Source organism: Pelophylax lessonae (assembly GCF_965119305.1).
Source record: "Pelophylax lessonae genome assembly, chromosome: 8".
Classification (NCBI taxonomy): domain Eukaryota; kingdom Metazoa; phylum Chordata; class Amphibia; order Anura; family Ranidae; genus Pelophylax; species Pelophylax lessonae.
The window spans coordinates 52729584-52745333 of NC_138775.1; the positions used below are offsets into that span (position 1 = coordinate 52729584).

Here is a 15750-nt window from a genome sequence, read left to right on the forward strand (position 1 = left end):
TATTATTGCTGAAAACAATTTTCTCATATATAGCATTCCTACATGCCAAATAATTCAGTATGCCATATTATTCTGTTATTTTCTAACATGTCAAAGTATTGTTGGCACTACTGTACAGTTAGTGAGCTGTAGAGATAGTAATTATTAGAAAAGGTTCCTCTTAGAGACAGTCCAGAAATTTAGCTTTTTCTGCCACCTGCTGTTTCTTTTATTTAATGCAATCCCATGTCAATGTAGGCTAATAATACAGTAAGTGCAAATAAATTCAGTTCAAGAGATAATAAAATTCAATCAAGAAAAATGCAAAGTAAATTCCTGTTAAGGCAGGGATGCCCAATCTTTTGAAGAGCGAGGGCCACTTAAGCAACTTGGTAACTGGTTGCAGGCCATTCCCAGTCTTAGTCCGTATGGTTCAATATTGAGTTTGCCCACCCTTTGCAGCTATAACAGCTTCAACTCTTCTGGGAAGGCTGTCCTCAAGGTTTAGGAGTGTGTCTATGGGAATGTTTGACCATTCTTCCAGAAGCACATTTGTGAGGTCAGACACTGATGTGGACCAGAAGGTCTAGCTCGCAGTCTCTGCTGTAATCTATCCCAGAGATGTGCTATAGGGTTGAGGTAAGGACTCTTTGCAGGCCAGTCAAGTTCCTCCACCCCAAACTCGCTCATTCATGTCTTTATGGACCTTGCTTTATGCACTGGTCTAAATCGTTTGGTGGAGGGGGAATTATGGTGTGGGGTTGTTTTTCAGGGGTCGGGCTTGGCCCCTTTCTTCCAGTGAAGGGAACTCTTAAGGCGTCAGCATACCAAGACAATTTGGGCAATTTAATGCTCCCAACTTTGTGGGAACAGTTTGGGGATGGCCCCTTCCTATTCCAACATGACTGCCCACCAGTGCACAAAGCAAGATCCATAAAGACATGGATGAGCGAACTTGACTGGCCTATGCAGTGTTCTGACCTCAACCTGATAGAACACCTTTGGGATGAATTCAAGCAGAGACTGCGAGCCAGGCCTTCTCTCTATCTTCTCCCAAAGACACACTCCTAAACCTTGTTGGCAGCTTTCCCCCAAGTGCTGAAGCTGTTATAGCTGCAAAGGGTGGGCCAGCTCAATATTGAATCCCACAAACTAAGACTGGGATGCCATTAAAGTGCATGTGCCTGTAAAGGTAGGTGCCCCAATCATTTTGAAAAAATAGGGTTTATATAGAGTGTAACATGCTCCAGTAGTCCTCCCGCCCCTCCCATGACGGTGGGTGGGGATTCTTCTCCCCACTCCTGCAGTCATTTTTTAAAAACAGTGCGGCTGTATGGGGCTCTGCCGACACAGACACATCATTAATTCACAGGAATCTGTGTGATGAGAGAACTACAAGTCCCGTCTTCCACCATGGCAGACGGCTTGTAGTTCTCAATGAACTGTGAGAGCGCTGATGAGCTCACTTATAATTCATCCTCAAGCCCTGCAACTTTCAACCAGACAGCCTAGAGGTACATGCTGAAGTTGTAGGGCTTGTGTCTGCAGGAGCCTGACATTACACCCATGAGCCACTGATCACATGTGCATTGTTCTGCAGGCTCCTGTGGGAAAAAATGAATGCACTTTTTTTTTTCTGCAAAGATATGGGAATTTACTGTTTATTCCCAAAAGGTGAACTTAGCCTTTAAAACGTATCCACAAAAACAATAGCCCGTGTTTAACAATATCTGATTTACACTGGAAATTTTTAATGACACCTTTATTTTAATTTTCCCAATTCAGGTAAAGTTTTTTTAACCACTTCTGGACCGGAAGGTTTTACCCCCCTTAATGACCATTTTTTTCCGAATTGGCACTGGGGGATTTAAACTGGTAATTGCACAGTCATGCAATGCTGTACCCAAACAAAATGTATGCCTTTTTTTTCCCCACAAATATAGCTTTCTTTTGGTGGTATTTGATCACCTCTGCGGACCTAAAATGTTTAGAAAAAATGAAATTTTCTACTTTTTCTTATAAAAAAAATATCCATTAAATTTTTTTTTGTATTTTTTGTCATACATTTTGGCCTAAATGTATTTAGTTACATGTTTTTGATAAAAGAAAATCTCAATAAGTGCCGGGTCACACTTGTGCGATGCGGGAAGGCTGCGAATTCGCAGCCTGTTCCCGCATCGCAAACGCACATCTGGCAGTTCACACTGCCATATGCGATACGCAGGGGGGGTGTCAATTAAATGTTAACGACACCCCCAGTTTGATCGTATATCGCAGTGCGATCTGACAGTTCGCACAGGATCGGATCGCACAAGTGTGAACCACTGTGCGATCAGATCCTGATGCGGCTGAAAAAAAGGGTCATGTGCGACTTTTGTGCGGGTGCAGTGCGAACTTAGCCATACAAAGTATATGGCTGAATTCGCACTGCACATCCGATCGCATGTAATGAAGGAGCAGTGCGCTCCGATATTACATGCAATCGCCGCACATGCTATAGTGTGAACCGGCACTTAGCCTTTGTTTTTTGGTTTGCACAAAAGTTATAGCATCTACAAACTATGGTGTTTGTACTGGAATTTACGTGGCTTTTACTTTCTGACTGCCTATCTTTTTTCTTGAAGTGCTAAAATGGCAGGGCGGTACAGACCCCCCCCCCCCCCTCAAATTACCCCTTTTTGGAAAGTAGACACCCCAAGGAATTTCCTGAGAGGCATGTTGAGCCCATTAAAGATTTCATTTTTTTTTTTACACACAAAGTTGTCACTTAAATGATGCATTGCTCACACATGCCATGGGTTTATGTGGAAATACACCCCAAAATACATTCTGCTGCTTCTCCTGAGTATGGGGATACCCCAAGTGTGAGACATTTTGGCAGTCTAACCACGTACAGGACCCCGAAACCCAATTGCTGCCTTTAGGCTTTCTTAGGGCGTAATTTGTTGATTTCACTCCTCATTACCTATCACAGTTTTAGAGGCCATGAAATGCCAAGACAGCACAACCCCCCCCCCCCCCCCCCCCAATGACCCCTTTTTGGAAAGTAGACACCCTAAGCTATTTGCTGAGAGGCATGTTGAGTATTTTGCAGATCTTGCTTGAAAAATGAAAAAAAAGAAATAAAAAATACATTTGTCTTTTCTTTCTTCATTTTCCAAAACAAATGAGAGCTTCTTAGCAAATACCTTGGGCTGTCTACTTTCTGTAAAGGGGTTATTTTGAGGGGGGGGAGAGTTTGTGCTATCTTGGTATTTCATGGCCTCCCAAACTGTGATAGGTAGTGAGGAGTTAAATCAACAATTTACGCCCTTAGAAAGCCTGAAGGCAGTGATTGGTTTTCGGGGGTCCTTAAATGTCCCCCATGACAGCAATAAGTAGTGACAGGTATTTACACCAAATGATTAAAAATAATCATAAAGTGCAACGTGCAAACCATGTGCAAAAAATAAACTGAGCATATGCAGTACCCAATAATAGGGTATCATAAAAATGTGGAATAATACAACGTGATAATTCAATAAATATATATGGTGTTAGTCCAATGAATATAAAATATAGAAGTAAAGATGGTGATAGTCCAATAGATATATAAATATATATAAAAAAGGTGATATAGATACATATGAAAAAGTGTTGTCATCAAGTGTCCACATAAATCCAAAAGTGCTTAGGTACCAGAAGAGAAGTGCAGAATCATGCCATCAATCCAGTGCTGTGGAATGTGCCAATCCTCCCCCTTTGGATGTTCAACTTACCGGACTCAAATGACCCCTAGGCTGTATAGCTGAAAGGGTCAAAAAGGCTTGTGTCCCAGTAAGGAACCTGGTTGGGAATCCTTGGAGATCAGATGTCTGTAATTCTCAATGGCCCGGTATACATATGTAACTCCGTGATAAAGCAACTGCAATCAGGTTCATTTTTTTTGGTCATGCTCGAGGCCACCTGTGGATTGCAGTTGCTTTATCACGGAGTTACACTATTGTGAGCTTCTTCCCTCTACATATGTTTCCCGGGCCAAACGCTGTTGCTGTCAGAATAAACAAATAACAGTGCTGCAGCTGATGGGCGTACCTGCAAAGCAAACAACGGTTAACAATAAAACACAGTAACAATAAAACATTACAATTTAATAGTATACAGTGCAGTAAAACTGTAGAATGGTGGTATCTGCAAAGAAAACTATGGTTAACAATGAAAAACACAGCAACAATAAAACATTTACATTATTATAGCATTCAATACAGTAGAATGTTGGGATCTGCAAATAAAACTATGGTTAGCAATGAAAAACAGTAACAATAAAACATTAAAGTTTATTGTAAAAGTACAGTAAAAGTAAAAAGAGTAGAAAAGTAGAGTAAGAACAGAAAATCAATTCAATAAAACGAAAACTATTTTTGTTTTTTGTAACTTTTTTTTACAAACAGTTCCAGGCTATGGTCTCTCAAAATGTGAAAGCCATCTAACATCTTTCGAGACCCTGTGTGAAGGTGTGCCCTAAACTGTGCCGTGATGTATCCTATACTAGAACTCTACTAGTGTGTGGTAGCGATGGAGACCAGGTTGGCCAGGACAGGAGGGACAAAAATAGTGGGTGTTAAAAAAAAAAAAATAGCGGGTATATCCGCATTCTCTACAGACTCAACACAACATCTTCTTTGGGGTGCTCTTTGGGTAGATGTGCCACATGCACCGATTCCAAAATACAAAAGGGGACTAAAAACTGGCACGCTTGTGTAATAATTGTCCACGTATAAATGGTACCCCTTTCGGAATAAGGGTGACACCAAGTCCCAAACAATCTTGCCACTGCTCCCCATGTAGTCTGGGCAGTTGGGGGCTTCCCATTGCTATCTCTTCCCTCGTAAACCCGGAAACTACATGTATAGCCTGTTGCCCTGTCACAGAGCTTATACATCTTGACCCCATATCTGGCACGCTTGCTGGGGAGAAACTGTTTGAAAGCAAGCCGCACAGAAAATGTTATCAGGGACTCATCAACGCAGACAGCGTGTTGGGGCGTATACAAGGCTGCAAACTTCTGGTTGAAGTGATTTACGAGGGGCCAAATTTTGTGGAGCCGGGGGTTTCTAGGGTCACCCCGAAGACAACAGAGTTCATTGTCACTGAAGTATATGAACCACAAGATTTTCTGGTATCTAGTCCTGGCCATGGCAGCAGAGAACACGGCATATGATGAATTGGGTCAGTGGACCAATATGACCGCAACTCACTCTTTTTAGTAATGCCCATGATGAAGGATAGGCCCAGAAAGGTATTCAATTCGGAAACAGTGATACGTTTTCATGCAAATTCTCTGGCAAGGGTCAAATTTGGATTTGCGGCAATTAATTGATTGGCATATAGATTGCTTTGGTCCACAATAGAACTGTACAGATCTTCCATGAAAAACAGCTTGTGAAAACCAAGGGGAGTAAAATCATCTGTTTCCACCTGAATTCCGGGTTGGCCAGTGAATGTGGGAAATACGGGTGCTGCAGAAGCGGTGGGCTCCCAATCAGGATTTGCAAGCGCATCAGGAAGGACACTATGGGCCTGTCTTCGAATTATTGGTGACTACTTGTGCTAGCCACAGCACCAGCTTGAATTGCACTTATGGGACTCGCCACGTCACCAAGTGTTACTGCAGTGCTAGTTTGACTATGACCAGGATGTACTAGGTCGCTGGTGCTTGCCAGTTCACCAGAAGGTTGGGCGGCACTAGTACCGACACTGTGATGCATACGAGAACCCTGCAGTTGTTGCACCTCAGCAACAGAAGAACAGGGTCGGGTACGCCTGACCTTAGCAGGGACCACTACTCCATCGTAAGAGCTATCTGTTAGGGTGCCGCTGCTCTCTACAGGTTTGAATACTGAGCCTGATTCTGACAGTGAAGCTTCCCCATCGCTCTCATCTGTCTTGCTCAGTATTGTGTAGGCCTCTTCTCCAGTGTACCTCTATTTGGACATTTTGGCCAATAAATTTATAGGTACCTAGTGTGACTCTCAGGTAAAAAAGCGCCTGGTTGCCACTGACTTTTTGAAACGATACCAAAAAATTTAACTTCTAGTGCCAGCATAGATCAGGCCTGACTCTGCTAATGCTGCAGTTTAGTGTGCTGTGTATTGGAAGTGACAGTAATCTGCTGTTTCTGCACTTCTTGGGGGAGGGGGGCGCAGGGGCTAAACGCAGGTGCTGGCAGGTGTTGGGGCTAAACCTGCTAACGCTGCATTTTGGGAACACTATACTAAACTATTGGCGACGCTAGAATAGTTCTGATCAGATCAAAGATATTGATCCGTTCAGACACTATACTAGTAATGGAGGTGTTTAGTGTGTGTGTGTGTGTGTGTGTCGCTGGCAATCAAAGTGTTAAAATGTATTACTAAATATGTAGCGGGCAATCTGACACTGTCCTATATTGACGCTAACGTTAATGCTAACTGATGTCACCTGTGACACTAATACAGTAATCAGAAAAAAGATCTGTACACTGTAACAGTGACACTGGGCAATGAAGGGGTTAACTGGGGGTGATCAGGGGGTTTAATCTTATCTTTATTAGGGGATATATGGCAGGTACCCTAAACCTATCTAGGAATCCCTCTAAGTACCACTAACTGTCTCTCACACTAACTGAAGTCACAAATGACACTAATACAGTGATCAGTAAATTATCTGTATACTTTTATATAGTGTACACTGTGACAGGGAGTAAAAGGGTTAACTGGAGGGTGATCAGGGGGTTAAATCTGTGTCTATGTGTACTGGTGTCAGTGTAGTGCTTGTGTACTCACAGTTGACGCTGGAACTAAAAAGGGCTCCTGGAGAGGAGATTGCATCATTTCCTGTACCTGTGTTTACATTAAACAGGCACAGGACGTTCTGCAATTCGTCAGAACCGATCAACAGGTCCAGGTCAAAAATACAGCGCCTGCTAGTACAGTTACGTAGGTTCGCGCAGCCGAGCCGCCTTGCGCAGTAAATTTGTTGCGGGTGGTCGGCAACAGGTTAATGTACTGCTGATGTATTCTTGTAGCTTGGAATCACTTCTTTATTTTCATACAGGTTAGCACAGCCTTTTGTGGTATGTTTTGTAGACTTTGAGAGCCTTGGAATATTCTAAAATTAATGCATGAGAGTGTCTTACTCATGCAATATTTTTAGATGTGAATGGATTTTTGAAAATGAGAAGTTAAAGTGGTAATAAACCCTTTTGTGCCATTTTTATCTTTCCCTAATTTTTAAAGCGGAACTTTAATCATAACAACTTGATAAGAAATATGTTCTTTAGCAAGGAACATACATTCCACATTAATAATTATGCCACCAACATTAGTTCATGCTGTAAATTGCCTCCAGCAATGCTCCTGTTTCTTCTTGCCAGAGACCATTTTGCTGAAGCCCGGAGCCCCAGCAGTAAATCGTAAAGTGGAACTAAACCCATCAATTTAATGATTTCAAAAAACAGTTACATTCCTAGAACACCAGGATTGCTGTCTCATTTGCTTGTGTCCTCAATCACACTGTCAACCCATCAAATGGCTGATACCATAACTGATCAGCAGCTCCATGGCAGTTGCAGATCAAACATAAGCAGCTTCCTTGGCTATAAAGGATAGGAGGGTTTTATTCTGCGTTAGGGTTTAATTCCGCTTTAGGTTCCATTCACACTTGTGCAACAAGTCATTCACCATGTTTTCCAATGATACCCATTCATATATGCGCAACCTAAAGTTGCATCAACTTCAAAGTAGGTCATGAACTACTTGGTTCGACTTTTATGCAACTTGAGGGCCATAGACTTCAAAGGTAACTATCAGAAATTGCATGAAAGTAGTACCTGAGTGTTATACAATGCAACTTGTGTGCAACAGTTGTCCATTATCCCTGGTCAAAGCCAAAGTCGTATCCAAGATGCACCCTTTGAAAGTTGCGTAACAGTTGCATTAAAGTCGCACCAAAGTTTCAACTTTGGAGTTGTACAAATGTGAAATGAGTTCCAGCGTCAAAAAAAAAAAATTATGATGTCAGCCCCCCGAAGCCTCGGCTCGAGTGCAAGCACCATCATTGCAACTAGGGGAAACCAGCAGTGAAGTCTTCAGGCTACACAGCGGTTTCTTACTGCGCATGCACGAGCCCTGCTGTGCTTTCTGAAGGGCATTGAAGGGCCTTGACGTCTTCGGGGGGACACGCAGGTCCCAAAAGGGTAGCACAGGAAGGAGGAGGGGCCGATGCAGAAGCAGGAAATGACGTACCTCACCGCAGATTGGTTAGGACAGAAGTACAGCTATGTACAGTAGAAAAGGAACATAACAAATAGAAAAAACATATATATCCAAAAGCGAGGGAGGGGTGTGGTGGCCTTTTGATCAAGACCTAGATGTATTTTTGGGTGGAACTCCCCTTTAAGGCCCCTTTCACACAGGCGGACTGTTCAGATCCGCCTGTCCGTTTTTTTGGCAGATCTGAACGGTCCCCCAATGCATTCCTATGGGGCATCGGATGTCAGCAGAGACATGTCCGCTGACATCCGACCCGATCCGATCCGTCAAATCTGGACGGATGGAAACCCTATTTTCCATCTGTCCAGCGGACCGGATCAGATGGGATCGGGTGAGAACGGACTGACGGTCCGTTGACATCCGATCTCCCCCATAGAGATGCATGGGGAACTGTCAGCTGTGTCTCCGCACACAGCGCGGAGACACAGCTGTCCTCCTGCTGCTCAGCGGGGAATCGGCGGCTCGATCCCCCGCTGAGAAAAACGGACTCCGTCCAACGGACGGAGTGTGTGAAAGGGGCCTTAGGCTGTCAGTAGATTGGCCTCTACAAACTCGACAGTGCCAATTAACCACTTGCCGACCAGTCACGTGTACTGCGGCAAAGTGGTTCGTTATCGTCTGGCGACGTAGACCTACGTCACCAGACATCCCCCTCTCTCGGCGGCGCCGGAGGCTCGCTCCCGCTGTATTCAGTTACAGCGGGAGTCGGGCAAGGGGAGGAGAGGCGGTGATCACCGCCTCTCTTCCCCGATCGTCGGGGAATCGAGTGTGGAGTTCCGCCTGCTTGTGTAGACAAAGCGGGCGGATCTCCTAAGTGACAGACATGGTCATATTGCAGGGTTCAGCATAGCTGAACCTGCGATCTGTCCCTGTGTCACTCAGTCACCTCCCCCCACACACATCAGTAAGCACCAGGCATACATTAACCCCTTGATCAACAATAAAAATTAACCCCTTCCCTGCCAGTGTCATTTTTACAGTAACAGTGCATATGTATAGCACTGATTACTGTATTAATGTCACTGGTACCCCCAAAAGTGTCAAAAATGTCAGTCAAGGGTCCGATCTGTCCGCTGCAATGTCGCAGTCCCGCAAAAAAAATCGCAGATCGCCGCCATTACTCGTTAAAAAAAAAAACACCAAAAATGACAGAAATCTTTCCCTTAGTTAGTAAACGCAAAAACTTTTGCGCAAACCAATCAAAATACGCTTATTGCGATTTTTTTACCAAAAATATGTAGCAGAAAACAAATTGGCCTAAAATGATAAAATATTTAGATTTTTACATTTTTTTGGGGGGGGGGGAATTTTATATAAAAAAATGTGAAAAATATTGTTATTTTTTCAAAATTGACGCTCTTTTTTTGTTTATAGCGCAAAAAGTAAAAATCGCACAGGGGATCAAATACCACCAAAAGAAAGCTCTGTTTGTGGGAAAAAAGGACGTAAATTTTGTTTGGGTATGGCGTTGCATGACCGCGCAATTGTCAGTTAAAGTCGCACAGTGCCGAATCGCAAAAAGTGGCCTGGACGTAAGACAGCAAAATCCTCCGGTGGTAAAGTGGTTAAAAACTAAAAATGAGAGCAACTGAGCATGTGCAGAGCAGGGTGAGAAAGTGCATTACTGGATTTTAGACAATATAGAAACTTATTTTTACATAGCTATACCTACAAAAAGGGGCAAGTCTGAAGTGATATAGCAGGACTTGTTGACTAAAGTTCAACTTTAAGCTGGACAACTGGATCAAAGTAATCCTTCTATGGCCAGTCCCTACACTACTCTACACTACATTACTAACCCCAGGACCCTATAAAGCAGTCTTCTGATTTCTGTGTGTTTCTCTGTTGTCCTGGTTAACATTTAGGAAACACAGAACTCTGTGTTCACTGTCATTACAATTCTTATTTGTTTCAAGGACATGTACACTTCCCAAGAACAGGTCAGAGATGTAAATGGAATCTCACAAGTCAGTGATGAATCTTTCACTTACTACTAAAGCTGGGGAAAAGCTTTCTCTCTGTCAAAGCAACTAACGTATCCCTGCTCTTCAGACCAGAACTGCAAAAACTGCCTCTATTAACTAGGCTAAGTGATTTCACTATGACAAGTCCAAATCAATGACTGGGGACTGAAAAGGACAACTTTTGGATATCGTGCCACCCTCTAAGATAAGAACAATTTACAAAATCATGGAACGTCAATCAGGCTCGTCGGAATCTTTAAACCTGCTCAAGAAAGCAAGATTTTTACAGCAGAATAAATGTAATACTCCACAGGCAAAGAGAAAGGGCATGGCTAGGTATGTATTGCCCACACTAAACCCTACGCTCACTTTAAAATGTATTTCCACTTTTGAAGCTTAATTTTATATTTGTTACATGTTCCTATTCATGTAGCATAAAAACATGCTTCTACATGCTTACAAATCCTACCTAGCCTTTCCCTTCTTTTTGTAATGCTAATAAGAGGACTGGAGAGTTATATTTGCCATAAATAACCCTGTCTGTACTGTGCTGGCAAATCTCATTATCAGTTGTAAACTAAATGTGCACACTGTTTGTCCCAAGAAGGGGTTAAAGCTCTTAAGGCTTAGGAGGTACATTGCATGCTAGTACACTGTCCTCAGTACCTCCCATAATTGGAAGGTAAACAAAAAAGGTAAGAATTTTTAAAATAGTGTTTACGTATGTTGTGTGAACGGGAACACAAAACAAACATAGAGTGTGCATGTGGGGGGGGGGGGGAACAGAGTGTCTCCAAAGGCTCTGTCTTATCAGGAGGGGACAGTGGGAAAAGGGGAGGATCAAAGAAGACAGGATCAAACAGCCTTTTTACACAATGCGGAGGATTAACCCTTTAGGTTCCACAGTGAGTTTAACAATCATGCTATACTACATATATAGGCTGATTTTACTGTTGTGGGTTTAGCAACACTTTAAAGCGACAAAATGTTCCGTGCACGTTTTTCTTACCGTGTTAAAAATGCACTGCAATCTGCAGCAGGTGTCAACATTGAGTTAATGACACCCCAAACTCGTTCTAAATGAATCACACAGGAACACACACTGCTTTCCAGTGTGATTCCCCGTGTGGGCCAAAGCTAAAGGTATTGGCCATCGGACCCAACTGCCAGAAATGTTGAGGCTGAGCCAGAAAATGCGTTCCTTTTGTCCTCCCCATGGGACCTATCAATATGGCATTCTCTAACTTTTGTTGGTTTACTGACGGATGTCAGCTTCTGGATCTCCGGCAGGGTCTTGAGTGGAGATGAAATGTTCCCAGCTATCAGCGGGACAGTTACAAAATGATACTGGGTTCCCCAGCTATTAGCAGGGTGGTTTCATGGCACACAGAAGATGAGGATCAGCGTTCACAGTCATCGGTGGTACCATAGGATGTTATACTTCCACCTATCAGTGGAATGGTGCCAGGATGGGTTTAGATTCCCCAGCAAACAGCGGGGTGGTAATGATGGCACACATGCAATGAGGAGCATTCCCAAAAATGTTTCCTGTCATGTTTGACCAAGTGCCCAGCTAGCAGGGGGTGGATCAGAGTGTGCTTAGCATGTGCCCCTTGGAAGAAGTCTAGTATGTGTGAGTATTTGCAGTTTAAGGTCAGCACAAGGCACTTGACCAGACTCCATACAGTGTGTTTGCAAATTTGCGGAAACGCACTACAGTCCATTTAACATTAGTTCCTATGGCTCACATTCACACCTATGCAGTTTCCACCTTTTACACACAGCACGGTGCATTTTTGGCTCCTTAGACTTCAATAGAATCGCATGAAAAACTCACGTAGATGCATTTTTGGTACGCTTATCTGCATGACAACAGACACCTCCTCCTAGCAACATTAACACATCCCGAAAATCATATACATGTGCTATAAGGTGCTTCATAGAAAATGCATATTATAAAACAAAAAGTCCATCCAAATCTTCAAAGTGCTTCTTCGCTTAAATATAAACGAGTGACTGTCCCTGTAAATGATATTTCAAAAAAGTGCCTTGTGTGTTCAATAAAGCACCACCATACTCCACCTTCTGTGTTCCCACCAGGGTATGCACTGACCTGCAGATGTTGACCCCCCCCAAGCTTACACTGAGGTGGGTCACATAAGCTTTACCAGAGGGCATCTCCCATACACCATACCTCTGTTTAGGTATCCTCAGTCAACTCACCCATATAATTAAGAAAAAGAACCAAAGAAAATCACAGCATAACACTGCCAGTTTATTAAAACCTATTAAAAACATGAAATCTATTGCACTCACAAAGTAAGAATAATGTGCCAATGCTTGTAATGCAGTGCCGCTGCTCCAGTACGATCCAGAGCAAGTGTGCGCTCCAACTCATGAATTGCCCTTACTGGATTTAACTATCCCAGTGGGGATCTTAATGTTTAAACATAATGTAAATGGTTCGTTAGCAGCATTGGCAGATTATCTAACAAAATAGTACAATTACAAAAAGTATTTTTATTATTAAACACATCTATTTCATGAACATTTAAAAACCTAAACTTACTCCTCTTTTCCTACAAGCTGCCATCTTGTGGACACATATGAATTAGCAAAACCCACATACAGTACATATGTATCCCACATGTGCCTCACATATATAGAGGGCCATATGACCAACCTATTAATCTAAATTTTAAAATTAAAGGGGGAACTAGAGTAGAGTTTAAAAATAAAAAAATTAAATATTAGGAAATGTAAAAGTTTAAAATGAAGATGCATTAAATCCATAGGTTTTATGGGGGCTTGATATTTAACACCATTCTCTTGGACCAATGCAGGTGATTAAATGATGCTATTAAAAATAGTTAATAAAAGATCACAGTTTATTATCCTGAGCTGCTTCCTATCAGGTAGTCTGTAAAAAAACAGTTCAGATTTATATATCTAAATTTAGCCCTTTAGGAACTAAGGTATCCAGTTCAAAGATCCATCATGTTTCATTTTGTGAAACCTCCTTCTTAAGATTGGATCCTCTCCAATGTTTATTTATCTTATCTATACCAAAAAAAAGTTAATAGGGTGGGGTCCCTATTGTGAACCATACGAAAGTGCCTGGATACACTGTTTTATATACCCCTTACATATGTTTGTCATATGTTCTTTAAAATAGAAGTCAACCCTAACACTAAAATCCCTGCATCTATAGACCTCCATGACCTAACACTAACTTATCTAGCCCTGTAAAGAAAAAATCTGTATACTTACCTTTTTTGAAGCCAATCAGACCTGATCCCAAACTGAGCTGTCAGCTGCAGCTTTGCTGTGAAGGTGGGTGGCAAGAGGATACATCGGAAAATGGAAGCCCCATACTAAGTCTATGGGTCATGTCACTCCCTATTCATTTCACAGCCATTGTCGGCTGTGTTCTCTGCAGAGCTTTTGCCGCTGGAGACTGGACCGGATCAGCTTAAAAAAAAGGAAGGAATACTGATTTCTTCTTTACAGGGCAAGAAAGGTTGGTGTTAGATCGTGGAGGTCTATAGATGCAGGGATTTTAGTTTTAAGATGGACAAACACTTTAATCCTAGTGGAGAGTTTTACAATCGTCCTACCCATGTACTGGAACCCACAAGGACATTCCAACATATAGGTAAAGAATGCACTATCACACGACATTACTTAATCTCATACTGTTTATCGGTGACCTTAGATACAAAATCTGTGCCTTTATAAATTCTATTACTATTTATTCTACAGGGTAAACATCTTTTACATTGACAAAACCCCACTCTGTCTAAGAAGGTGAGTTTCTTCCTAGGGAAATCTTGAATATTTTTCACAATTCGAGCTCTAAGACCCGGAGCCTTCCTGTTGATAATTTGTGGTTTAGTGGGTAATAGCTGTGCCACTGTTGAATCTCTCCTCAATATTGGCCAGTGTTAAAACAATTTTCTACTTCCTTATGTTGCCTATTAAATCCAGTGACAAATATTTTTTATATTATCCAGGAAACTTTTTTTAAATTCTTTATTCAAAAACCTCTTGGTAAGTATCTCAGATTGATTATCACAGTCATCTTTATCTGTACAGTTGCGTCTAGACACTCTAATGAAGTTCGTTTCCATTCTCCATGTGCAATGATCCTCTACTCTTGCAATGTAGAGCTTTTTCCTTCCAGAATCAGTCAACTGGTCTTCTTCTCAGGTGAATTAATCTTTTTTACACAATTCCTTAAAGGAAGATGCGGATGAGGATGATTTATTTGCAGGTTTTTGTACTTTCCTTTGTTAAGTCCAGTACACACAGGCCAAATGTTGGGTGACATCAGAAGGTTAAAAAAAAACGTCCGACATTTGGCCCATTTGTATAGCAGCCGGTCCGACAGAAACTGGCCATTCAGTTCTGATGAGTGCTCTGACGAGGGGCCATCAACCTGTCAGAACACAATGGTTCAGAAGTGAAGATCACTGTACTAATGTTGGATTGTTAGTCTTATGCAGACTTCTGGGAAAATTGGTGAGCCAATAACACAAGCAGGAAATGATGTTTCTGGGGTGTGGTCAGTATACATTCTGTGTACAGAACAGCTCCATTTTGCTATATTGCATTGCATTTTCAGAAAACGACAGCGGCTGCAGATTGAAAAGGAAATGTAATTTTTAATAACATTCAATTACAATATGATTTGTGTCGCAATTGTATACGCTATATTGTTTTTTCTTTATTTGAATTTTTTCTTCCACAAAAGTGGAGTTACCCTTTAAAGATATACTCAATCTCCGCATTGAAGTTGACCTTAGAAGGTATATCTGTCCAGAGTCGGGACAAGGGGGGATCAGGAGGGGCGGTTGCCCTGGGTGCAATGGTTTATTGCAGGGATGGGAGGCCCCTTGACTCTAACCCTAAGGGAAGGGGAGCGCAGTTTGGCATCCTTGCCCTGGGTGCTGGATGACCTTCTCCCGCCACTTTATCTGTCTGTAGTTGCAGCCTGGGAACCTGCCTTTACCCTTCCCTCTCTTCAAATGCAATGGAAGTTGGGCTGGCGAATGTTGGTTCTACCCTAAATAATAATTCCAACAAATGAGAGATCTTGTTTGCATTGCGAGAGCTGAAACTGTCCTTTGCAAGGGCAAGCTTCAACTGATAGCAAAGAGCTGGGGTTGCATTTAGTCTGGCCTCCTACCTGAGAGTAAAGGTATGTTGAGTGAAAGAAGACTGCAGCCTAAGGGTTGGTACCTACTACCTAATAAACTCTGAAGAGGTTTGCTCATGCAGACTAGGGATGATCGAACGGTTCGGGTTGACCATCGGTTCGGCCCGAACATTGGGTGTTCGAGGTTCGGCCGAATTTAGAACTTTTTTGCCCAAAAAGTTCGGAATTCGGCAACCAGAACCGACCAAAATGCAATGGGACAGGAAATGGGCTTTAAAAGCCCGTGATTGGACCAGAACCATCAGTAAAAGCCAATTGAGGGGCAGGAGAATGCTAGGAATGTGATTGGAGTGACTAG

General features: G+C 42.4%; 1 protein-coding gene across 1 annotated transcript in view; it reads left to right on the forward strand.

Moving 5' to 3' along the window:
* Window positions 1-10460: 10460 nt before the first annotated feature.
* Window positions 10461-15750, forward strand: part of LOC309561470 (uncharacterized protein C3orf49) — a gene marked incomplete at both ends in the record, with an annotated part of 34843 nt that continues 29553 nt past the window's right edge. The window contains one exon of the mRNA XM_082265411.1: window positions 10461-10570. Within this exon, the coding sequence (XP_082121537.1) occupies window positions 10461-10570 (110 nt within the window). The remainder of the gene's footprint in view (window positions 10571-15750) is intronic.